This window comes from Bombina bombina, chromosome 6 (genome assembly GCF_027579735.1).
Source record: "Bombina bombina isolate aBomBom1 chromosome 6, aBomBom1.pri, whole genome shotgun sequence".
Taxonomy (NCBI): Eukaryota; Metazoa; Chordata; class Amphibia; order Anura; family Bombinatoridae; genus Bombina; species Bombina bombina.
Window position 1 is genome coordinate 156,803,190 of NC_069504.1, and position 26,930 is coordinate 156,830,119.

General features: G+C 37.1%; 1 protein-coding gene across 1 annotated transcript in view; it reads left to right on the forward strand.

Moving 5' to 3' along the window:
* Nucleotides 1-26,930, forward strand: part of GRM8 (glutamate metabotropic receptor 8) — a 2,175,877-nt gene that overhangs the window by 472,320 nt on the left and 1,676,627 nt on the right. The window contains exon 5 of the mRNA XM_053719190.1: nt 12,227-12,443. Coding sequence (XP_053575165.1) covers nt 12,227-12,443 — 217 coding nt within the window. The remainder of the gene's footprint in view (nt 1-12,226; nt 12,444-26,930) is intronic.

The following is a 26,930-nucleotide window of genomic DNA, read 5'->3' on the forward strand; positions in this document are numbered from 1 at the left end:
ACTCTCAATACCAGAGTTATTTTAAAGGTGCGGCCAGAAAAAAGCCAGCGTTAGCTACGCGGGTCGTTACAGACAAAACTCTAAATCTAGCCGTTAGTTTTTTGAAATATTTAAATGCAGGTTTTTTTTAATTAAAAGTGTATATGTTTGTAATAGATTTTTTTTAAATATCTTTATTTTTGTGTGTCACAAACAGGAAGAACAGAACATTTCATACTCAACATGATCACATCAACACAAAATTACAACATAGCTTGTAGTTCTTAATAATAGGCTGAGTTCACTTCTTCTTCATCTGTAGTGATGCAATTGAAAATGTCATTGAGAAATACAGTTCCTTCAATATATAGTATAGAAGCCTGTGAACCTAGGTTCAGTCTTCCTGTAGGACACCATTTTTTAAACATAAGCATAATACCAACAATATTGCCCTAAACAACCTTCGCCAACTCGGATTGCTTCACCTTTCCTCCCATCTCTCACAATTCCTAATGTAGTCTAGGTCCATTCCCCTCTCAAATTAGCTTCAAGTATGTAGTCTGAATGTTTGAATGGTGGTATAATCATGTTTCTTAGAGTCTCTGGGAGTGTGTGGATGAAGGGTTCCCACTTTGTGATAAAGGATTTCACTCTCTTAGTAATGTCTCCCAACCCATCTGACTGCTCAATAAACAATTGGTTAAGGAGTGCCTGTTTCAACTGTGCTACAGTAGGTGGATTACGTTTGACCCAATTTTGGAAGATTAAGCGTCTCGCTACCAGAACTATGTTGGTCATGAATATCTTAAAATATCTCGGAACTTCTCTAAAGTCTAGCAGTATGATATTTTTAAACGTCAGGTCGTGGGTGCGTGTGTGCATACTAAGATTTGCCCAGTACGTTGTCGTTTTCCAGAATTTAACTATCTTGGGGCATTTCCACATCATGTGTTTAATGCCTGCTTCCCTCTTACCACACTTTGGGCATTTGTCCTCCCTATCTGTTTTCCACTTCTGATATTTCCTGGGAGTTATGTAGCTGTCGTGTATGAGTTTGAAATGTGATTCTCTCATCTCTGATGAAAGAGTAGCTCGTTTAACTTTAAGAATGCTTTCCTCTATCTCCTTACTAGAGATCTGCTCCCCCAATAAGGAGCTCCAGACCTCTGCAATTTTATTCACGCATGATGAGTTCCCCCCTCTATTCAAGCTCTTGTAGAGCGGAGAAATGGACGTATTTCCTTATTCTGCTAGGTGTACAATGTGCAAAATCTGCGCCTGTTCCACTCCTCTTCCCTCCCTGAGCAGTGTCTCATAGTAGTGCTTAGCCTGGAGATATGCATAGTGGTGTGTTCTAGGCAACCCGAATGTCTGCCTCAGGGCTTCAAATGTTTGCATGTGATTCCCTCCTGGAATTAGAGCTTGCCCTACAGTACGCAGTCTCCTTTCCCTCCAATGTTTAAAAGCCTCAGATGTAAATCCCGCTGGGAATTCAGGGTCCCCCCCCCCACGGTAAGTAGGTTAGTATTCTATTATTGCCTCCTAACTGTTTACATGTTAGCCTCCACGCTCTCGCGGGTTGGCTGAGTATGTCAATGTCTGTCAGATATTTAGTTGCCTGTGAGTGGGTCATGTGTGGTAGCATATTTAATGTCCAAGGTTTTATTAATGTGTTCTCTAAGTTGGTGTTCGTGAATTTTTCCTGCCCTGTCATCCAGTCAATGGCGAACTTGCACTGAGCTGCCCAATTGTATAATTCGAAGTTAGGTAATGCCAGACCCCCCATCTCACTGGAAGCTGTGAGCTTTAGGTAGCTAACTCTGTGCTTTTTGTTAGACCATATGAATTTAAGGACTGTCTGTTTTACTTCCTTTAGATCTGATTTTTTAAGTAGGAATGGGAGTGTCTGAAAGAAGTAGAGAATCTTTGGGAAGTACACCATTTTTATAAGTCCAACTCTACCTGAAAGGGACAGCGGGAGCGGGGACCAAGTTTTGAGCATGTTCTTCAATTGACCTAGCAGGGGTCCGTAATTTATCGAATACCACTTTCGGGGGTCTAAATTAAGGGTTATTCCCAAGTATTTAAAGTTCCCTTCTACTACCTTGAAATCAAAGTTAGGTATCAGCTTGTCGCCTTTGGCTAACAGCCATACTAGCTCAGTTTTATCTGTGTTGATCACGTATCCAGAAATCTTGCTAAAGTCCCTAATTAGTTCCATCAATCTGTGAATGTTCCTACAGGGGTCTTGAACAAATAATACCATGTCATCAGCAAAAAGCGAGATATGTGAGACTGTTTCCCCTATCTGCATTCCCTCTAAGTGGTTTCTAATTCTCCATGCCAGGGGCTCTATTGCTATGTCAAACAAAAGCGGAGACAGAGGGCACCCCTGTCTCGTTCCCCTGTGAAGCGTGAAAGGGGGTGAAGCCTCTCCATTCACCAGAATGGAGGCTTGTGGGGTCTTATATAGGTTGGATAAGGCCTGTACAAATGAGCCCTCTATCCCCATCTTCCCCAGAGTGTAGAAAAGGTGTTCCCACAAGACCTTATCAAAGGCCTTTTCAGCATCAATTAGCAGTAAAGCTGCTTCTTTGTGGCGTTCTCTCTTTTTACTGTCATGTGACACCTTCCAATAATACTGTATGACTGTTTGGATTTTTCTGATGTTTGTCACAGAGGATCTCCCCTTAACGAAACCGGTCTGGTCACTATGAATGAGGGAAGGTAGGACTCCCGCCAACCTATTTGCCAGGATTTTTGTTAGGATTTTATAATCCTGGTTTAGCAGGGATATAGGCCGGTAGGACTGGGTCAGGAGGGGATCGCGCCCCTCCTTTGGTATAATACTAATGTGGGCCTCTGCAAGTCTAACCGAGGGTGTCACAGTATCCTCAAGCAGTCCATTAAATAGCCTCGCCAGGGACTCAGCAACATCTGACCCCATGATCTTGTAGAATTCCGCCGGTAGTCCGTCAGGGCCCGGGGACTTCTCTAGTTTTAAATCTTTTATTGTGGCTACTATTTCTTCTGGGGTAATGGGGGAATTAATTCCCCGGAGTTGGGTCTGATCTACCTTGGGTAGTTGAATATCGTTCCAGAATCTGTCTCTGTCCGAGTCGTGTATGTGTTGGTTAGAGTATAGCTCTTTATAAAAGTTAGTGAAAGCTGCTTGGATGTCTGCGTTTTTATTATAACTAGTCTCTCCTTGTTTTATAGCTAGGATAGAATTTCTCTTTCTAGTCAGCTTGGTCACTCTAGCTAGTAGTTTCCCGGTTTTGCTCCCAAACCTGTAATATCTAGCTTGCAATTTAGCATAAGCTTTGTTAGATTGTTGTAAGATATAGTTATCCCTCAGCGTTTTAGCTTCTTTATACTTTTGCCTGGTTACTGTATTGGGGTTTCTGAGGTACCTATTTCTCGCATTTATGAGACATGTAAGATACTGGTCTGAAGTTAGTTTGCTTTGTTTCTTAATTGATGTGGCATAGGCTGAGATGACTCCTCTTAAAACAGCCTTGGCTGTTTCCCAGAACAAAAGGGGATTCTCTATGTGTGTTTTGTTAAGATCTACATAAGAGCGCCATTCTCCTAGGATATGTCTGTAGAAGTTGGGATCTTTATATAGGTATGTTGGAAAAACCCACCTATTAGGTGTACGGGCAGCACAGCCTGTTTGAATTTTCACCATTACTGGAGCGTGATCCGAAATTGTAATGGGGTCTATTATTGCTTCTACTACCCTCGGGCAAAGACCCGCAGAGACCAAAAAGTAATCTAGTCTCGAGAGTGTGTCCTTTGCTACTGACATGCACGTAAACTCCCTGCTCTCCGGATATTTGGCTCTCCACACATCCTGCAAGTTCAAGGATCTCGCCAGTGTGTGAATTACCAAAGATTCCTTCCTAGAATTTTGCAATCTCAAGGCTAAAAGGGGGCTTTTCTATCTGGGTTGGAAAATCTATCTGCGGGGACCTGGGGGGCAATATTGAAATCTCCTCCTATGAGAACAGGTGAGGTAGTGAACTTTATTACTTCAGAGTGTAATGTCCTCCAAAACAATGATTTTTGGGTTTGCGGGCCATAAACTCCTACCAACGCGAAGGACAACCCTTCCACCTCCAGCTGTAACATGACATATCTTCCCTCCCGGTCAACCTGTGTTTTAATAATGGTGTATTGTAAATTTTTCTTAAATAAGATCGCCACACCCCTGGCCCTCCGCTGTTCGTATGTCGTGTAGATCACTTCCCCTACCCAATTCTGTTTCAATTTCTGGTGCTCTAGTTGAGATAAGTGTGTCTCTTCTAAAATAGCGATATCGGTCCCTCTAGAATGCAGATACCGCAATATTGACCTACGCTTTTGCGGTGAGGTAATGCCTCCTACGTTCCAGCATGTTATGGTTAGATTACTAGGTAACATAACTTAATCTTTTATGTATGTTCTGTGCTAGAATGTATGATCTTATAGTATGGTGTGGTATAGCAGTCATGAAATACCTTGAGAGTATCATCCTTTTAATGATTATGATCTGCCTGTTGAGATTTATCCCCCCCTTCACTGGGCCCCGGAGAGAGAGGTGAGCATCCTGTTGGCTAAATAAAAAAACAGTGATTAAACAACATAAATAACATGGTTGAACACTCGTAAGAGTTTTTGACAATGTACACCAGCTTTCCTTCAACTCTCGACTAGTGTTCATGTACCTTTAACTAAACAGTGTAGTGTAATACAGTACATCTCCCCCTTAAAACTAGATTTAAAAGCAAACGACTAAGCAACATTGAATTGTACTAATGATACTAATGATACTACTGATAACTCTTCCCCTTGAGAATAAGTTCCATATGAGGCGATTAAACATTTTAGATTCTACCTTCCCTACTCCCTCCTAGGTGTTCACTGAATTAGGAAATTGGGTTAACGTGATGGTAACGTCTAAGGAGTTTACTTAATCTTCCAAGATCTTTGAAGAAAGATTTTAAAATTTGGGGTCAATAACTCTCCTTAATGATCAATAACTATGTCTATTCTGAAACATATTGAAACATATTGTCTCTTCTCCCTTGGCATCTTGGCTAGAATATATTAATGTATTCTTGATATTTATTCAGCTTATGAACACAGGAAAAGGGGATAGAGGAGAGAGAGAGAAGGTGAAAACAAGAGAAAAAAAAAACAATAATCAATAATCAACCCCTTCTATTTAAGAGGTATCCTTTAAGAAGTGATCTTTCTAGAGTCCAGCAGCTTCCTCCCCTCCCAACCTACAAGAAAATTGTCCAGAACCCTTTTACCATCTCCTGGGGTGAATCTTCTCTCTCTCAAGTATCTTCTACTGCAGGATTTTGCTCCTGCCTCAAGAACTTCTGAAGTTGTTTAGGATCTTCGAAAAACTTTACCCCCTGCTGGGTCTGGAGCCTGAGCCGTGCTGGGAACATTAGGGAAAAGGGACGGCCTTCTTCAGTTAGCGACTTACAATAGGGTGAGAACTCCCTTCTTCTCCTAGATATCTCAGCAGAGTAATCCTGAAAAATCAGGAGTTTTTTGCCCTCAAAGCTCAGGGGAGAGTTCTGGCGGTAGGCTCTTAGGAGCAAGATCTTGTCCTTAAAATTTAGAAAACGGATCATCACTTGACGGGGCCCCCTCATGTTTTTCTGGTCTTGACTGGTGTTACCCACTCTGTGGGCTCTCTCGACAGTACATGGTATGTCCTCAGGGTTCAGTTTTAGCAAGGTGGGCAAGGTGCGCTCAGCAAATTCAATTAGATCTGTATTAGGCACAGTTTCCGGCAGCCCGACAATGCGCAGATTGTTGCGCCTCGAACGATTTTCTAGGTCGTCAACCTTGTCAAGCAATGTTTTGTTTTGGGCCTCCAGTGCTGTAATCCTTGTAGAACTCTCTCTCTGTAGGATCTCTCCATCACCCACTCTCTGCTCCACATGACGGAGTCTAGAGGAGAAGGACTTGAAATCTGATGACAAAGAGTCCATCCCTGTCTGTAGCTGTTCTATTTTAGGCAGGAATAGAGCCGAGATCTGGGAGACGATGGGGTGGGTATCTGTCACGCTCTCCTCTGCAGTTTCAATGGCCATATTTTCGGCCGTATGTACCTCAGCCACAACTTTAGATTTGCGTTCTTGGTGTTTTTGCCTGCCAGACATGGCGTCGGTGGTTTTGACAAAACTGGTATAGTATTTCTGCATGCACCTGTTAGAAGGAGTGCCTTCCCCTTCAGTATGTGATGTAGTAGGCAGATAAAGTGTAGGGAGAAGAGTTAAGTCTTTCAGCCAGAATAAAGCTTGCAGGCCGCTGGATCTTAGTTAATTAAACTTCACATTGATGTGTACCTGCTGATTGCGGGGGTTTAGTGCACTGCATAACTTTTACTTCATAGGTAGTCTCTGTGTGTCATTTTTCCTCTCCAGATAGTTTACAGGAGACATCTGTATATTCAGCAAGAATAATAAGAGGGTGAGGATCTCAGGGAGTGTAAACATAGATGCTCTGCTCTTTCCAGATAGCAAGGGGAACAAGTTAGGAAAAAGTCCCTCAAAGTTTCAATATACCTCCTTATTGAAGGCGGTCTCTGCTCTGTTGTTATCAAGGCCATAAAATACTCATTCACACGAGTCAGTATCTTGGCTTATGATTGTCTTTCCTTTTTTCCAAGTGTCCCTTATAAATTACCCCTTCCGTTGTTCTTGAGTCAATGCTAGGGATCTCTGTAATGTTTAAGGTCTCCCCTCGCTACCGCTGTAATGACTTCTCTTTAGGCCTCAGACAGAACAGCAGGCAAGATGGCGGCCATTGCGTCGTTACCCCCTGCACTAGCCGTAACTTTGTCAAAGTCAAAGTGGTGTTCTCACTCACCCCTCATTCACCGGATTTCACAGTACCGGCTGTTCTTAGTCTGGGCACTTTTTCTCCTTCCTCGTCAGGGGTGTAGATATTGTGACTCTGACCGTGGTCGCGGTCTCCTGCCTTCTACTTCAGCTCTCTTCTTTTTTTTTGCTTGCCGGTGGGGGAGCGGGTCTCATTCGCTCCTCGTTATACTTGTCCTGCAGTGGTTAAGTTTGCCCTGCCAAGGAATCTAACTTTTTGGCTTAGGTGTGCTGAAAAACTTCAGATTGCAAGCTGAGGCTCCCGGAGCTCTGCAATCCTGCGTCTCACAGCACCGGCCGCCCACCGGAAGTCTTTTCTGTAATAGATTTTTTAAATATGTTTTTAATATATTTTTTTAACCCTTACACTTTACGTCAGGTCTCAAGATGCGTTAAATATTCTAGCGCAGTTTTGGCTTGCGGTCGAGTACAACCTATAACTTTCACGTTTGCTATATCCATTGAAGATATCAATTGTGCTGAGCATTGCTGGCTGTAAATGGAATTTATGATAGACTTGTAATATCAAGTTGCGTGCTAATGCTAGTGTGATCCAGCGATATTGCTTTTTGCGACTTGAGCTATCTTTAGCGTGACACTTGTAATCTGGCCCAATTTTGGAAAAAAAAAATGTTTGTATCCCTTTAAATGTTTGCATGTGTAAAGAATGTTAAGTATAAAATTACACAAAATTACATGAAAGTAAGAAGTAGCTAATAAGAAGTAACTAATTTGGCTATGTAGCATTTGGTTGGTGAAACACCAGTGCCATATTTTCATCCATTTAACCGGATTTCCTTCATATTGTTTACGTAATGGCTGTAGCTTTTCTAATCCTAACACTGGCTCTTCTACTTGATTGGAATGACTGACAAACACAGCCAAGAATCACCAGAGCTTGCATACAATGAAATTTTGATAGATTGTTATGGGCACCAGTATTTAGACATTTTCCACTTAAGCATAGCTGAAACTCCATGTTATAATTCTCTGGATGATTTGCAGTGACCTTTTAAGATAAATGAGAACACAAATAAATAAATAAATAAATAAATAAATATTAGGGTTTTTTTTATTATAATTTTTGTTCAAGCTTAAAAGGCCATGGGCATTATAGATGCTGAATGATTGATGATATGATTATATAACAGTCTGATAAGAAGTCAAGGATTCGTCCACTTTATTTTTACATTTCCTTTTATTTTTAATGACTTTTGTATAGGTTTAGCATATGTATGTGTATGTGTATTTGTGTGTTTATTGGTGTGTGGGAGCATGGACAATTGTATCTATGATTGAGAATATTGTATACTGTGTGATCATGTGCCATTGCAATTGTGTTTATATGTGTAAAAGTGTGGAAATGCATTTCCCTAGTAGTATATTCTGTATTTATGCTGCCCTAGGCACTAAAATATCTGCTGACCCCTCTGGCCGAACCTGCCCACCCCATTTATCTAATATAATTCTTACTACAGGAGGCAAGGAAAGGGTCATACACTCCTACTGGACAACCAAGCATCATTTACATGTAATAAAATTAGTAAATAAAACATTCAGAGAGCATAGGAGTGGAATACATTGTGTTATTACCCATTGAAATCTCATGCACCCCCATTTGTGAATATTAAATTAAACGCTAAATTAATGAGGAACCACTGGTTTATTTTGTTTCTCCCCTAGGAATCCAATTACATTATGGGTATATATATAATTCAAAATTTCTTAGCTCATGTTATTAAAGGGACAGTGTACAACAATGTTCATATAACTGCATGTAATAGACACTACGCACAGATACTGATCTAAAAATCCAGTATAAAACCTTTTTAAAAACTTACTTAGAAGCTCCCAGTTTAGCACTGTTGATGATGTTAGACTGGGACACGCTGTAAAAGGGGCTGGGAAAGCAGACAATGTAGACACTCCCCCTCTCCCCTTCCCTGCATATGAAAATAGAGATTACACTAACAAGAGCGGGAGAAGTCTGAAAATCAGTAAAATGTTATTAAAAAATAAGCTAAACTATACATTTGTTACAAGATCACTCCCAGATGGGCTATATAAATGGATCATCTACAAAACATTTATGCAAAGAAAAATCTAGTGCCCTTTTAACATTAGGAGCCTATAAACTTAAGGGACCACTCAATGCATTAGAGTTACAGAATTAACAAGTACAATATAAAAAGACAATGCAATAGTACTTACTCTGAATTACAAATAAGCAGTGGATATTTTCCTTACTTTTTCTAGCCCCCTGTATCATGTGACAGACACCGGCTAATCACAGACTAGTATACGTATACTCTGTTAAAAATTTGATAATGGAAGTAAATTGGAAAGTTTCTTAAAACTGCAGGCACTATCTGATTCATAAAAGTTTATTTTGTCCCTTTAAAGAACAATATAAATATTGCCCCATTATGTCTTGCAAATTATATTTATTGAAATTGAAACACCTTTCTTTTTATTGTTTTGTATTATAAAAGAATGTAAACGTCTATATGTTAGTCATTGCTTTGCGCCACCTTGTAGTAGTGGTATTCGTATTTTTTTTTTTTTTTTGGCTGTGGGGAATATAAAAAAAAATGACTACCTCATCTAAAAGCTGGCGCATATCAATGACTACTACCTACATACACACACAGACAATATTGTGTGACAAGAGGCAATAAATATGTATTTTTAATGTAAAGCTGATAAAAAATATTTATTTAATTTATACTCACTTCTTAATGTTTTTTTTTTTAAATGAGATAAAAAAAACATTTGCCGTGCTTGAGGGAATAACTATGTGCACACCTATGGCTTCACTACTCATTGGCTGATATAAGCAGCCCCCACATCTTAGTGATGGACAATGAGAAACCTTCAAATCATCAACACATTCTTATTAAGGACCAGAACAGCAATGCATTTCAGATTCATTTAGAAATATTTTGCAGGACATAGAAGTTAAAATAAAACTTTTAGGATTCAGATAGAGTTTAAAATTAAGTTCCAACCAACCTCTGTTATTAAATGTTCCTCTTTATAGGTGAATATTTGATGAAACTTTTCTCCTTAATATGAGACAATACTGTGCAAGGCTCATGAGCATAAATGTTTCTTGAACACTATATGGCAGCAGTATAGTCTAGAAAAGAGAAAAGGGAGAGAAGCGCAGGACACGATTCAAGTGTAGAGCCAGACTTTAATACAAATGACACACGTAATAAATGTACTCACAAGATAGAGAACATAAATAGGCACATCAAATAAAATGCATCCCCCGTAGTTCCATTGGTTCAATATAGGCCAAACTTGTAAACCCTTGTTCAATATGTTGAGGTGAAGGGCGTCTTTTCCTGGTGTATAGGAGCCACTGATACCGCCAACATACAAGCCTCAAATTCCGATCCACTACGTCAGGAGGACACACACACACACCCCCGTCTATGAGCCAATAGGAAATCCTCAGACAAGGTGCACTCGGCACGAGAGGACCTACGGTAGCTTCACAGGGCAAAATACAACAGTTGAGACTGCTACATTCTACGCGTTTTTTCCCTATCAACGGGAGAAAACAAGTAGAATTTAGCAGTCTCAACTGTTGTATTTTGCCCTGTGAAGCTACCGTAGGTCCTCTCGTGCTGGGTGAACCTTGTCTGAGGATTTCCTATTGACTCACTGCTGATTGTATGTGTGTGTGTGTGTGTGTCCTCTTGACGTAGTGGATCGGAATTTGAGGCTTGTATGTTGGCGGTATCAGTGGCTCCTATACGCCAGGAAAAGACACCCTTCGCCTCAACATATTGAACAAAGTTTTACAAGTTTGGCCTATATTGAACCAACGGAACTACGGAGGATGCATTTTATTTTATGTGCCTATTTATGTTCTCTATCTTGTGAGTACATTTATTACGTGTGTCATTTTTATTAAAGTCTGGCTCTACACTTGAATCGTGTCCTGCGCTTCTCTCCCTTTTCTATTTTCTAGACTATATTGTGTTTGGGTCATCTGGATATACCCATTTAAGAGGAGCAGCAGGATTTATTGGATTGGGAGTTTCCAGCGTTTCATGAAATACTAACTCATCATGAACTTCTTATGAAAAATACAAGTACTTGTATTTTGTATTATATATATTATTTTTATTCTTTGTGAAATTTGTATATAATATAATTATACCACAGTACTAATCTATTTGAGCAGCAGAATTAAGAACAATACTTATTATTATTGTCCACTATATATATATATATCTGTTTGATTTTTTAGACACTTATGTTGATTTTATTTTTATTATACATATTTTATGTTTAATATATTTATATCTGGCTAGACTAGCGCTACTCAATTACTTTTGGTAGTATTTTTTTCTTGTGTATATATGGCAGCAGTGTTTGCAACAATGCTTGTAGCAATATTATTCACAAAGGGCTCCATGTACTAAGCAGCGTAAACTGTTTCTGAGCCCTTGTGAGTCAGGCTCGCACATGCAACATCTGATGACCGCTGCTTGTTACACTCTCTGCCACCTCTGAGGTGGAGGATTGAAATCACCCTGAACACACTTGCTCAGGTAATTGACAGGCTTTTCTCTTGCGTGATTGGTCACTTGAGAGAAGTGTGTAGCATTACACATTCAAGTGGATTGAATGCGTAATGGTACATATGGGCAGCAAAAGTACGGGGTCTGCTACCAGTTTGTTGCAAGCATTGCAGACATAGCGCATGGGGCCCATAATACTTAAAACGTGTGCACGATCCTGACCCTACCTCAGTATGCTTTCATGAATAGAAGCTAAGTTTCAACTAACTTTAAAGCAACAGAAAGAGATGAATTTGATAAAAGAAGTAAATTTGATTGATTTGTTTTATGTATGTTCTGTCTAAATCATGAAAGGTTAATTTTGAGTTCTGTATAGCTTTTATTTGCAAAAATGTGTCTGATAAAAATCCCTTTAAACATTTTTTTTTTCTATTTGTTTTCAACATTTTGGTGTATGTGTAGCTTTGATGTGTCATTTTCCTGCCCCTATATAATGTGACAGCAATCAGCAAATCCCAAACTCATATTTGTATAGTATGTGAACTCTTGCTCAGTAGGAGCTGGTTCTTTAGAAAGTGTGGGTGTATAAAGACTGTGCACAACTTGATAATTGGAGTAAATTAGAAAAGAAAAATAATTGCTTGCTCTATCTGAATCATGAAAACTTAATTTTGACTTTAGTGCCATTTTAAAACATATAGATATAAGCATGCTAGCCTGTAGCTATCTGTGACAACGCTTAATAGAGTTGTTAATAATTTGTATAGATCTATTTTTCTGTAGAAACAGAAGATGCAAATTAAGATGTTATTTTCTTCGTAGATACCTCAAATCAGCTATGCATCCACTGCTCCAGAATTAAGTGATAACAGCCGGTATGACTTTTTTTCACGAGTGGTTCCACCTGACTCCTATCAAGCACAAGCCATGGTTGATATTGTGACGTCCCTTGGATGGAACTATGTATCAACATTAGCATCGGAAGGAAATTATGGAGAAAGTGGAGTTGAAGCATTTACACAGATATCCAGGGAAATTGGTAAGTCTGCATTTAACAACAATTTATTCCTAATGCTGACAGGTTAGTAATGCCGTAGGTTTGTAAAGCACAGTAGTGTCTCCATGGAACAATGAATGTTACTGTAGATATATGTATCTGACACTTTCCTTTTTAGCTTAAGAACATTACAAGTTATTTTTCTGTTAATGTATATATCAAGGTGACACCCTGATACTGAATTTTAGTGACAAGTCTATGTGAAAATTATATAGCAATTTTTGAAAGGCATCTTTCTTTGACAAGAGTGCATTTTTCATACAGAGCCTAGAATGAAATATTGTGATGTATGTGTATATATAATCTTAAAATTATTAATAGTGTAAAACACTCTCAGTTTGCAATTACCCATTTGTTTTTATAGCAAGTTTTTTTTTTATTTTATTTAGAAATGCTAATGTACAAAATGCCAAAAAGATTAAAGGGACATGGGAATTAGTAAATTATCTGAATGCATTCAATTAACTAAATTACAACAATCAGTTTAGGTTTTCACATTTTAAATTATGTTTATTTTTGGAGTAGAAATATTTTTTCAGTGTTATAAATATGCTGTCATGTTTATAGACCACTTACTGGCTCCGCCCCAGGCATAAGCCACACCCCCACTCCAGCTTATCTCTGTGTAAAATATAAATTTTACACTGCTCTATACAGAATTGCCATTTAACACTTCAGGCACACTGTGAGAGTATTCACAGTTTAGTGCATTAAACAGAAACTACTACTAAAACAGGTTGGATAATTTCCTCATAACATCTAGTCAAGAAAAAAATGTTTTAAAATAATTTACCACTATCAGATTACTAGCTCAGCTGACAAGGTTTTCAAATTGTGAGCAGTTCAGGAATGTATCTCTTAAAAGTCTGGTAGCACCCATATCCTTTATCCTCATTTGATATGGTCAGTTAGGGGTTAATATGCTCTGAGCTAACAAGTCAGAAAGTGGAATGTGCACACTTTTCAGAGCTATTTTAGGGCAAAATAAATAATGAAAGGCAAAATAAATAATGAATATAAATTGCAATGATGTATCTTACAAGGAGACTAATATGCCTTTAAAAAAAGAAAAAAAAAGACTAAACTAAACTTGTTTGTTTTAAAGTAGTCAAGACACTGCATTAATTATATTGTATATTGTATATTCCCATGCCCCCTTAAGGAAATATTACAATAATTATAAGCAATAAAATTAGTTATTAAATATTTTAATAAGGCAATTGGAAAGAATGCTGAATGTGTTTCTCTTTTGTACACAAATAAATGCTTTAATATTTCAAAGCTGTTTTTTCCAAACAGTGTAATACTGGTGATTCGGAATATGTGCATTGCTTGTCAGAAACTGACTTTGATTTGTATGTTTTTTTCTATTGAAAATTAGCAGATTTTGCTTTGAAGCCTGTTTGCCTAGTGAAATGATTTGGTTATGCAATGTCATTATGTGAGCTAAACATTTAACTTGAAGCATAAAATGAAATCTCCATGCAGTTTAGTAATTTCATGGTGCATTATTTCCAAATAAAATAATAGGAGTGAATGTTTTCTTGCGAACTAAACACAGGCTTATTACATTGCTCAAATTGAAACCCACGCATCTGCAAAATCTGAGCCCCCTCCTTTACAAATTCTGTGCATATTATATTACAGATTAATTATGCTAATTATTTTATAACTTGGAACATTTGGTCAAATTAAGTGCTAAAATACATTTTCATTTGGAGGTATGTAGCAGAATTATATATTATGTATTTTTTTACTTTTTTGGACATTAGATTAACTTAATTTTTAGTATAAAACAAATGACTATTTACTTTTGTATTTACTTTTATCAGAGGATCATTAAACAGGATGTCTATGCAAGGTGTCTATAGCAAATATGATGTAAATAAAAGTATGGTACCACTGTTTTAACTGTCACTGTAATGTGAGAGGTTGCTCAATGTCACTTATTATTTTTCATCCATCATCTTTTGTTTCTGATATATTGGATTATAGAAAGCAATTCTGTCAGCTCAATATTTCACAGAAAAAATGAGCTTAAGACACAGCATCAATACATAAGTACATTATGTCAAAGGAACAGCTTTGTCTTAAATGTGTTTTATTTAATCCTGTTGTGTAGCATAAAGACGGAGTATTTGTCCTGCAGTAAAGCCAGTTGGTTGTAGGTGGTATTTTTTGAGAGCAGCATATCCAACAAGGGTCTTGAGAACTCCATGGTAGGATTAATAGATATTGGGTCTTAGTGTACACTTTTTTCATGCAAAGTATATATATAATGCACATTGCTAAATACAGATACAAATAACCAAATTATGAATTCTGAAATCCAGGAATGTTCAAAAATCCAAACTTTTTTATTAGTATTTAAAAAAAATGTTTTAATTATTTAAAATTATTTTTTTCCCCAACAGTAAGTCACAATCTTTATAAAATACAAATAAAAAATACTGGTTTTATGTATAATACATTTTGCCAGCTATAGGGGTCAATTTATTATTGTGCGAGCGGGCATGATACAATGTAGCGTATCATGTCCGTTGCACAACGATAAATGCTGACAGCATACGCTGTCAGCATTTATCATTGCACCAACAGTTCTTGTGAACTGCTGGTGCAATACCGCCTCCTGCAGATTCGCGGCCAATCGGCCATTAGCAAGGGTGTCAATCAACCCAATCGTATTCGATCAGGTTGATTTCTGTCCACCGCCTCAGAGTAGGCGGACAGGTTATTTAGACCGCTGCTTCATAACTTCTGTTTCTGGCGAGCATGAAGGCTCGCCGGAAATACGGGGCATCAAGCTCCGTATGGAGCTTGATAAATTGACCCCATAGGCTTAAGTAAGAACTCAGAGTTGATGTAGGTTACCTACAACCCTGTAATTTCAGCTGTATGCACAAATGAGACCCCAGATCAGATATGTGCCCCCCATTCTGTAATGGGCCCCTGTGTTCTTGTGCCCACTGAACTTGTTATTTCTTCACAGTAACTACTCCTCCACTTCTCTTAACTCACGACACACACCGGAAAGAAATAAGTCCTTAGAATAAAGCTAAATCAGATTCCCTATATCTGAAATCCCTACTACTTGTCCTGCTGGTTAGCTCTTTGCAAACTGGACATTCCCTTTCTGATTAATTCCTTTTAATATATTAAGGCAGTGGTGGTTCCCAAAAATTTTCCAGCAACAGTCATCAGATTAATGCTTCTTAAATCTCTACCAACTCAGAGAAATCACCCCAAACATGCTCGCTCTGGCTTGATTGACAGACGTCAATTTGTTGTGTGAGAAAAGGGAGCGGCATTACACACTTGCTTGAGTGTGTAATAATACATTACGGCAGCAAACGAACAGGATCCGCTGCCCGTACACTGAGAAGCCATACGGACAAGTTTGCTTGCCGTTTAATACATTTGGCCCATAGTTTCATTAATTAAAAATAAATTATTGTGCTCTTGTGATACAAACTATTAAAATCATTAGTCACTGTGCAGTTATAGAAGTCTCACAATGCCTGGTTTCATTGCTCTTAGTGGGAGTCTTAAATCACTAGGTAAGGGAATCTGGAGTAAATTGGTTTAGATCATAGTTGTATAACTGCTCAAATAAACAAAGTGTGTTCTACTTACTAAAGTTTTACGTAGAGCACACCACATGGGCTATTACCGATGACAGCAGACAGAAGACTATAAAACATCTATACAGAATACACATGTTCAGATTTTTTTTTCTAAAACACTATTTTAGACGACCATTTTTTTTCTTTTTTTTTAAATCCCTATATTTTATTTTATAGATGTTTTAATATTGATACAAGTGTGAATAGATAGATGGATAGCTGGCTAGATACACAGTCAGACTTAGATGGATAGATAGATAGATAGATAGATAGATAGATAGATAGATAGACAGACACAATACACATGTTCATATTTTTTTTCTAAAACAATATTTTAGATATAGAGATAGATAGATTAGATAGATAGATAGATAGATAGATAGATAGATAGATAGATAGATAGATAGACAGATAGACCCCCTTCCAAAAACTGAAAGAAAAAATGAGATAAACCAGTGAAGGTTTAAATGAGATTTTATTGACAATGCTTTAAAATAATCTCTTAAGTTTGTTAGCTACTTTGACCAACTTGTATCTAGTTAATAATATAAGATGTCGGGGTAGATTTACCAATGTGCGGGCGGACATGATCCGCTGCCACACATCGAAAAATGTAGACAGCATACGCTGTAAGAATTTTTCATTACACAAGCATTTCTAGTGAAATGCTTGTGCAATGCCGCCCCTTCACATTCTAGCAGGGGGTGTCAATCAACCCGATCATATCCGATCAGGCTGATTGCTGTCCGCAGACTCAGAGGTGGCAGACGAGTTAAGGAGCAGCGGTCTTAAGACAGCTGCTTCTTAATTCCTAAATTCCGGGGAGCCTGAAGGCTCGCGTGGAATAAGATGGTTCACAGCTTAATAAATTGGCCCTGCTAACTTTAGACTCCAACAAAGTGATATTAAGAATATGCACTACAGTTAAACATTTAAGTCCGTCACAAGAGCTCTGTAAATTAATCTGTTGACACTAAAGCTGATTATTTTGAAACTGCAGAAATGTTAAATTAATTTGTTGGAGCAATTAGTAGAAAAATGCTGCTACCATCTACAATTTGTAGTGAGTAGTGAAATTATTTAGGCCTAGATTTGGAGTTTGGCGGTAGCCGTGAAAAACCAGCGTTAGAGGCTCCTAACGCTGGTTTTAGGCTACCGCCAGTATTTGGAGTCATTCAAAAAAGGGTCTAACGCTCACTTTTCAGCCGCGACTTTTACATACCGCAGATCCCCTTACGTCAATTGCGTATCCTATCTTTTCAATGGGATCTTTCTAACTCCGGTATTTAGAGTTGTGTCTGAAGTGAGCATTAGAAATCTAACGACAAAACTCCAGCCGCAGAAAAAAGTCAGTAGTTAAGAGCTTTCTGGGCTAACGCCGGTTCATAAAGCTCTTAAATACTGTGCTCTAAATACACTAACACCCATAAACTACCTATGTACCCCTAAACCAAGGCCCCCCCACATCGCCGACACTCGAATAAATTTTTTTAACCCCTAATCTGCCGACCGCCACCTACGTTATACTTATGTACCCCTAATCTGCTGCCCCTAACACCGCCGACCCCTATATTATATTTATTAACCCCTAACCTGCCCCCCACAACGTCGCAGCCAGCTACCTACAATAATTAACCCCTAATCTGCCGACCGCAAAGAGCCGCCACCTACATTATAGCTATGTGCCCCTAATCTGCTGCCCTTAACACCACCGACCCCTATATTATATTTATTAACCCCTAATCTGCCCCCCTCAACGTCGCCTCCACCTGCCTACACTTATTAACCCCTAATCTGCCGAGCGGACCGCACCGCTACTATAATAAAGTTATTAACCCCTAATCCGCCTCACTAACCCTATAATAAATAGTATTAACCCCTAATCTGCCCTCCCTAACATCGCCGACACCTAACTTGAATTATTAACCCCTAATCTGCCGACTGGAGCTCACCGCTATTCTAATAAATGTATTAACCCCTAAAGCTAAATATAACCCTAACACTAACACCCCCCTAAATTAAATATAATTTTAATCTAACAAAATTAATTAACTCTGCTTAAATAAATTATTCCTATTTAAAGCTAAATACTTACCTGTAAAATAAATCCTAATATAGCTACAATATAAATTATAATGATATTATAGCTATTTTAGGATTAATATTTATTTTACAGGTAACTTTGTATTTATTTTAACCAGGTACAATAGCTATTAAATAGTTAAGAACTATTTAATAGCTAAAATAGTTAAAATAATTACAAATTTACCTGTAAAATAAATCCTAACCTAAGTTACAATTAAACCTAGCACTAGACTATCAATAAATAAATTAAATAAAATACCTATAATTATCTACAATTAAACCTAACACTACACTATCAATAAATAAATTAAATACAATTCCTACAAATAAATACAATGAAATAAACTAATTAAAATACAAAAAATAAAAAAGAACTAAGTTACAAAAAATAAAAAAATATTTACAAACATTAGAAATATATTACAACAATTTTAAACTAATTACACCTACTCTAAGCCCCCTAATAAAATAACAAAGCCCCCCAAAATAAAAAAATGCCCTACCCTATTCTAAATTACTAAAGTTCAAAGCTCTTTTACCTTACCAGCCCTGAACAGGGCCCTTTGCGGGGCATGCTCCAAGAAGTTCAGCTCTTTTGCCTGTAATAAAAAACATACAATACCCCCCCCCAACATTACAACCCACCACCCACATACCCCTAATCTAACCCAAACCCCCCTTAAATAAACCTAACACTAAGCCCCTGAAGATCTCCCTACCTTGAGTCGTCTTCACCCAGCCGAGCCAAATTCTTCATCCAAGCGGAGCAAGAAGAGGTCCTCCATCCGGTAGAAGTCTTCATCCAAGCGGGGAAGAAGAGGTCTTCCATCCGATTGAAGTCTTCATCCAAGCAGAATCTTCTATCATCATCCATCCGGAGCGGAGCGGCAGCATCCTGAAGACCTCCGACGCGGAACATCCATCCTGGCCGACGACTGAACGACGAATGATGGTTCCTTTAAATGACGTCATCCAAGATGGCGTCCCTCAAATTCCGATTGGCTGATAGGATTCTATCAGCCAATCGGAATTAAGGTAGGAATATTCTGATTGGCTGATGAAATCAGCCAATCAGAATCAAGTTCAATCCGATTGGCTGATCCAATCAGCCAATCAGATTGAGCTCACATTCTATTGGCTGTTCCGATCAGCCAATAGAATGCGAGCTCAATCTGATTGTCTGATCGGATCAGCCAATCGGATTGAACTTGATTCTGATTGGCTGACTCCATCAGCCAATCAGAATATTCCTACCTTAATTCCGATTGGCTGATAGAATCCTATCAGCCAATCGGAATTCGAGGGACGGCATCTTGGATGACGTCATTTAAAGGAACCGTCATTCGTCGTTCAGTCGTCGGCCAGGATGGATGTTCCGCGTCGGAGGTCTTCAGGATGCTGCCGCTCCGGATGGATGATGATAGAAGATTCCACTTGGATGAAGACTTCAATCGGATGGAAGACCTCTTCTGCCCCTCTTGAATGAAGACTTCTACCGGATGGAGGACCTCTTCTTGCTCCGCTTGGATGAAGAATTTGGCTCGGCTGGGTGAAGACGACTCAAGGTAGGGAGATCTTCAGGGGCTTAGTGTTAGGTTTATTTAAGGGGGGGTTGGGTTAGATTAGGGGTATGTGGGTGGTGGGTTGTAATGTTGGGGGGGGTATTGTATGTTTCTTTTAACAGGTAAAAGAGCTGAACTTCTTGGGGCATGCCCCGCAAAGGGCCCTGTTCAGGGCTGGTAAGGTAAAAGAGCTTTGAACTTTAGTAATTTAGAATAGGGTAGGGCATTTTTTTATTTTGGGGGGCTTTGTTATTTTATTAGGGGGCTTAGAGTAGGTGTAATTAGTTTAAAATTGTTGTAATATATTTCTAATGTTTGTAAATATTTTTTTATTTTTTGTAACTTAGTTCTTTTTTATTTTTTGTACTTTAGTTAGTTTATTTCATTGTATTTATTTGTAGGAATTGTATTTAATTTATTTATTGATAGTGTAGTGTTAGGTTTAATTGTAGATAATTATAGGTATTTTATTTAATTTATTTATTGATAGTGTAGTGTTAGGTTTAATTGTAACTTAGGTTAGGATTTATTTTACAGGTAAATTTGTAATTATTTTAACTATTTTAGCTATTAAATAGTTCTTAACTATTTAATAGCTATTGTACCTGGTTAAAATAAATACAAAGTTGCCTGTAAAATAAATATTATTCCTAAAATAGCTATAATATCATTATAATTTATATTGTAGCTATATTAGGATTTATTTTACAGGTAAGTATTTAGCTTTAAATAGGAATAATTTATTTAAGAAGAGTTAATTAATTTCGTTAGATTAAAATTATATTTAATTTAGGGGGGTGTTAGTGTTAGGGTTAGACTTAGCTTTAGGGGTTAATACATTTATTAGAATAGCGGTGAGCTCCAGTCGGCAGATTAGGGGTAAATAATTGAAGTTAGGTGTCGGCGATGTTAGGGAGGGCAGATTAGGGGTTAATACTATTTATTATAGGGTTAGTGAGGCGGATTAGGGGTTAATAACTTTATAATAATAGTGGTGCGGTCCGCTCAGCAGATTAGGGGTCAATAAGTGTAGGCAGGTGGAGGCGACGTTGTGGAGGGCAGATTAGGGGTTAATAAATATAATATAGGGGTCGGCGGTGTTAGGGGCAGCAGATTAGGGGTACATAGGGATAATGTAAGTAGCGGTGGTTTACGGAGCGGCAGATTAGGGGTTAAAAATAATATACAGGGGTCAGCGATAGCGGGGGCGGCAGATTAGGGGTTAATAAGTGTAAGGTTAGGGGTGTTTAGACTCGGGGTACATGTTAGAGTGTTAGGTGCAGACGTAGGAAGTGTTTCCCCATAGGAAACAATGGGGCTGCGTTAGGAGCTGAACGCAGCTTTTTTGCAGGTGTTAGGTTTTTTTTCAGCTCAAAGGAATCGTGCACGAGCACGTTTTTGAGGCTGACCGCGTCCATAAGCAACTCTGGTATCGAGAGTTGAAGTTGCGTTAAATATGCTCTACGCTCCTTTTTTGGAACCTAACGCAGCCATTCTGTGGACTCTCAATACCAGAGTTATTTTAAAGGTGCGGCCAGAAAAAAGCCAGCGTTAGATACGCAGGTCGTTACCGACAAAACTCTAAATCTAGCCGTTAGTTTGCTATAATATTTAACATTTATTTTTACTTTAATTTGTGCAATAACATTTTTTATTTTTCTATATTGCTATTTTTACAAATGTCTTGAAATTCCGTTTATGTATGTACTGGCAAAGCTGCAAATTATTTCCTCCCTGTTGCATATGTTCATATAGCAGCTAAGCTCAACACTTCCTTCCTGTCTTAAAGGGACAGTCTTATCAAAATTACAATTTTCTCTTGGTATTCTTTGTTGAAAGCTAAACCTAGGTAGGCTCATATGCTAATTTCTAAGCCATTAAAGGCTGCCTCTTACCTCAGTGCATTTTGACAGTTTTTTTTACTGCCAGACAGCACTAGTTCATGTGAGTCATATAGATAGCATTATGATCCCGTAGAGTTACCTAGGAGACAGCACTGATTGGCTAAAATACAAGTCTGTCAAAACAACTGAAATAAGGGGGTAGTCTGCAGAGGCTTATATACAAGGTAATCACAGAAGTATAAAGTATATTAAAATAACTGTGTTGGTTATGCAAAACTGGGGAATGGGTAATAAAGGAATTATCTATCTTTTTAAACAATAACAATTCTGTAATAGACTGTTCCTTTAAGCCTACTGGGGGTCAATTCCAATCTACTGCGGAGGCCTTTTAGGCTATTTTTCTGGCTGAAAAGGTTAATTTTTACTTTGAAAATTTTCCCAATAGCACAATTTTACTTATTTCCTGCCCCTGTGATCATGATTTTAGTAAAGGGAAAAATCAGACTAAGGGGCATGTCTAGAATCATAGGCAGTCCCCCATTATCCAATCTTAGTCCACATGATGACATTGACGATAATGTGGTTTCATTTTTCCAGCAAGCGTTCGCATCACAACTTTTTTCCAATGTTAAACACTTGCCCCAGGCATGAAAAGGTTAATACACTTTTACCTCTATGATTACCTGTATCTAAACCCCTGCAGACTGTCCCTTATCTCAGTGTTTTTTTCAATCTTGTATTTTAGCCAATCAGTGCTAGCTAGGGATGGGCGAATGTGTTTATATCCGAATTCGAATGTTAGAACGAATGTTATTGTAGAAATTCGATTTACATAATAGAATGTTGATAAGAACGAATATTTTAAAAATTCGATTTTCGAATGTTATTTACAGTTTTCGAATGTCACATTCGAATTCGAATGTTACATTCGAATTCGAATATTACATTTATAAAACACAATTGTAGACTAGAAACACTATTTTGAATGTCACATTCGAATTGAATATCACATTCGAATCGAATGTCACATTCGAATTCGAATATTACATTTATAAAACACAGTATTAGACTAGAAATACTATTTCGAATTTGAATGTCACATTCAAATCAAATATCACATTCAAATCGAATATCACATTTAAAACACAGTATTAGACTAGAAATACTATTTCAAATTCGAATGTGATATTCGAATTCGAAATGTAGCATTCAAATTCGAATATTACATTTATTAAACACAGTTGTAGACTAGAAATACTATTTCAAATTTGAATGTCATATTCGAATTCGAATGTCACATTCGAATTCGAATATTACATTTTGAAATTGAATGAATACATAGCTAAACATTCTATTATTCGAACAAATATTTTCAAATTTTATTGAAAAATCAAAAACAAAAATTCGAAAATAGAATGTTAGAATGTTATATAAACATTCGAAATTCACTTCGAACGAACGAATGTATCAAAATTCAGTTTAAATTTAGAATTTTTAGAAACATTCGCCCATCCCTAGTGCTAGCTCTTGTATAACCATTATCATTCTCCATGAGACCTAGCACAATGTTATCTATAAGGCAGACATGAAATAGCACTGTCTGGCTTTTGCTCAAGATTTAAAAACTAATAAAAAAGCAATTTGATAATGGGAGGCCTTCATGTGCTTAGAAACAGGCAATCTTAAAGGTTTAAAAGTATTATTAATATAGGTAGTAAAGTGTTCTCTATCCTTTTTAAATAATAAAAAATAATTAAGTAGACTGTCTGTTTAAATGCATTTCCTATTTTTTTCAAAATATAAATTTCTGTGTTTAAAATATATTCTCAGCTTAATGGTAGTCTTGGTTTTTTAATACTATATCATGCATTTTGTTTATCTTCTTTGCCAGGAAGGTTTTTGTAAAATTTACCGTTTCAAAGGTTTATAAAGTGAGGTTTTACAAGGTCGCTGCCTAGTTTCTTTGCTTTTGTCTACTGTGTAAACTGATGGTTACATAAAACATGGTGGCAACAACTTCATTGGAGAAAGTTCTTACCACCAGTTTACACATTGTGTAACAACAATAGAAACCAGGTCCATGTGTCGAATTGCAGGATGCATTTTATGTCTATTTGTGGTTCACACAATATGACACATAAGTTCCCAATAATGAAGATCCATGCAGACAAGTTTCTCATTGAGAGAACCTGTCTGCATGAATTAGGAGCATTCGAATCAGCATCCACTGCCACAATTAAAAATTTCACATTCAATTGTGTGTGCAACCCAACTGCCTGCTCGTGCACTATTGGGCTTGCTAGTCATTGCAGATGAACAAGTACAGGCTGTCTGACGATTGCAATGTCTGAAGTTGCTGATATATTAAGGAGCGGCATTTGTATGACCGCTGATTCTTAACTGAAACGGCCTCATTCATAAATGTGGGCCATAGAATTAAAGATATATTATATATGATGTATTATTATGACTGATATATGTAATGTATATGTAGTGAATGTACAGAAATACTGTTCTCTCAGATATGTTAATGTTGTTGCATACTATCTAAACAGTTTTATGTGGAGTTCCTAACAGTGAATACTATTTTCATATGTATGCACTGATTTATATGCCATATTATTATTTTAGAATATGTTGATGGTTTATTTGCTATATGTTCCTGGTCTCCTCTATGCATAATCTTGTCATAAAGAAACTCAATAAACTAGTTTGTCTATTGTAAAATATATCTATAATTCCAATGCAGCTATTTATTTAGCATGTTTTATTAATACCCTCTATTGACAACATCATACATTCATATTCAAGCAACGAAGAAAATGTATAAAATCTGAAATTCCAAAGTGAGCATTTTTTTATATTGCGAAGAATAGAATATGATCCATGAACAGATGTTCTTATCACATATTAATTTGAGAAAATCAGACACAGACTTGATACACACTAAACTTTACTACTTTTCAATCTCAAGGGTAACCATACACTTTAGAGACAGATTACAACAGTTGGTGAAGTCAATTAGTTATACATTTGTTTTATGAGCCTATTCTCCCCTTGCTAATTATTGCTAATCTGTTCATCAATAATCTTCCAGAAATCACTAAATAATTGTCTTATTCTATAGATTTAGCCTAAACATAACACAAAAATATAATAGTCTGTTTTTTTTTTACATTATCTTTCTATTGGTTTGACTCACTGCTGCCACTACAATCCATGTAAAAAGCTACCCCAAATCTTATGTCTATCCGCCCTCAACCTTTAGACTGTAAGCTCTCCGAGCAGGGCCCTCTTCCTCCTGTATTAGATTTGTTTAATCTGTTATGTTTTTGTATCTTATCACAAATCCTTGCCATTGTATACCCTTATCTCTATACCCAGCTCAACAAAATTTTGTGGCGCTTTACAAACAAATGATAATAATACTGGAATTCAAACAATCTTGTTTTTGTTGTAACAAGTTTTTTTCTTCTTCCAAATTTGTGTATTAAAATAATATGAAACAGCATGGATGCTAAACTAATGACTATACCTAAATTAAATGTGGTATTTATTAACAAATTTGGACCAGGCATTAGCATCATGTGTACAAATCTGCCCATTTAATTTAATTTTAATTGGTAGGGAAAGAAAAAAACTTCTAAGTATTTAAATAAACATATTTAATATTATAAAAAAGTGGATTTTGTTAAATTTAAGAGTGGTTAAAAAATTATACTTTTTAAATAAAAGCACACAAATTAAACATAAACAGTATAAACTGTTCCCCAGTAAAAGCGCTCTCTGATTGATGCTGGTCATAGCTTATTGGTAAACAGGGAAATATCCACAAGCATGAAACATATAACTAGTTTTGTTAAGAGCAGAAATATTAACAAAAAAACTGTAATAAATCTTAAAATGCCCTCTTTTAGATGACAGGAAGTAAACTAAAATCAAGAAATTAAGCAAATTACGTAAAAGAAAAGAAAAAATAACAACAATAATGTTCTATGCTAGCTTAAAGGGACATGAAACCCACATTTTTTCTTTCAAGATTTAGAAAGAGAGTACAATTTTAAACAACTTTCTAATTTACGTCTTTTATCTAATTTGCTTAATTTTCTTGATATACTTTGCTGAAAAGCATATCTAGATAGGCTCAGTGGCTGCTGATTGGTTGCTGCACATAGATGCCTCGTGTGATTGGCTCACACATGTGAATTGCTATTTCTTCAGCAAACGATATCTAAGGAATGAAGCAAATGAGATAATACAACTAAATCGGAATGTTGTTTAAAATTGTATTCTCTACTTGAATCATGAGAGAATTTTTTTTGGGTTTAGTGTCCCTTTAAGTCTAGATGGTGCAAAAACTAGCCCATTAGTGATATTCCTTCATATCTATAATCTATCTATCTATCTATCTATCTATCTATCTATATTTCTATCTATCATCTATCTATCTGTCTATCTATAACAGGGCTTTTTTGTGGGGGTAATCACTGGTAATGAGTACCACCCCTCTGCAATATTATAATAGGTAATATTTGTAATCATCATGTAAATACTTTAGTTTTCACAAAGTTACTAAGCCCAATATATCAATCAATAATCAATGAGTACCGGCATCTTTTATTTTACAAAAAGAGCACTATATATATATATATATATATACACACACACACAACTCGCAACCACTGTGAAATTTGATGGAGGATCGGTGATGATCTGGTGGTGCTTCTGGAATCAAGCAGATTTATATTTGTGAAGGATGCATGAATCAAGCCACGTAGAAGGTTATCATGGAAGAAAAACTTGCTTCCTTCTGCTCTGGCAGTTTTTTTTTCCAGCAGGACAATGCTCCATGCCACACAGTCACGTCATCAAAGGTGTTAACGGAGGACCACCAGATCAAGATCCTGTCATGGCCAACCCAATCTCTAGACCTGAACCCCATTGAAAACCTCTAGAATATGATGAAAAGGAAGATGGAGGGTCACAAACCATCAAAAAAACATGAGGTGCTTGAATTTTTGTGCCCAATAGTAATGTGAAAGTCTGGTGTAGAGCAGCGAAGGCGCATGAAAGCTGTGATTGATAATTAGGGTTATTTCACCAAATATTGATTTCTAAACTCTTGCTAAGTTTTAATATTATTATTGTGTTCTTTAAAAATAAATATGAACTTTTTTTTCTTTTGCATTATTCACGGTCTGTAAACACTGCTGGCTAGATTACGAGTTTTTCGTTTTTAGCTGTACGGTGCTAACGAGCAGTTTTTTCTAACCGCTCACTTACATGCAGCGCTGGTATTGCAGGTTTTTACAAACCCGTCGTTAAAAGACAAGAAGCGAGTGTTGAGCAAAATTT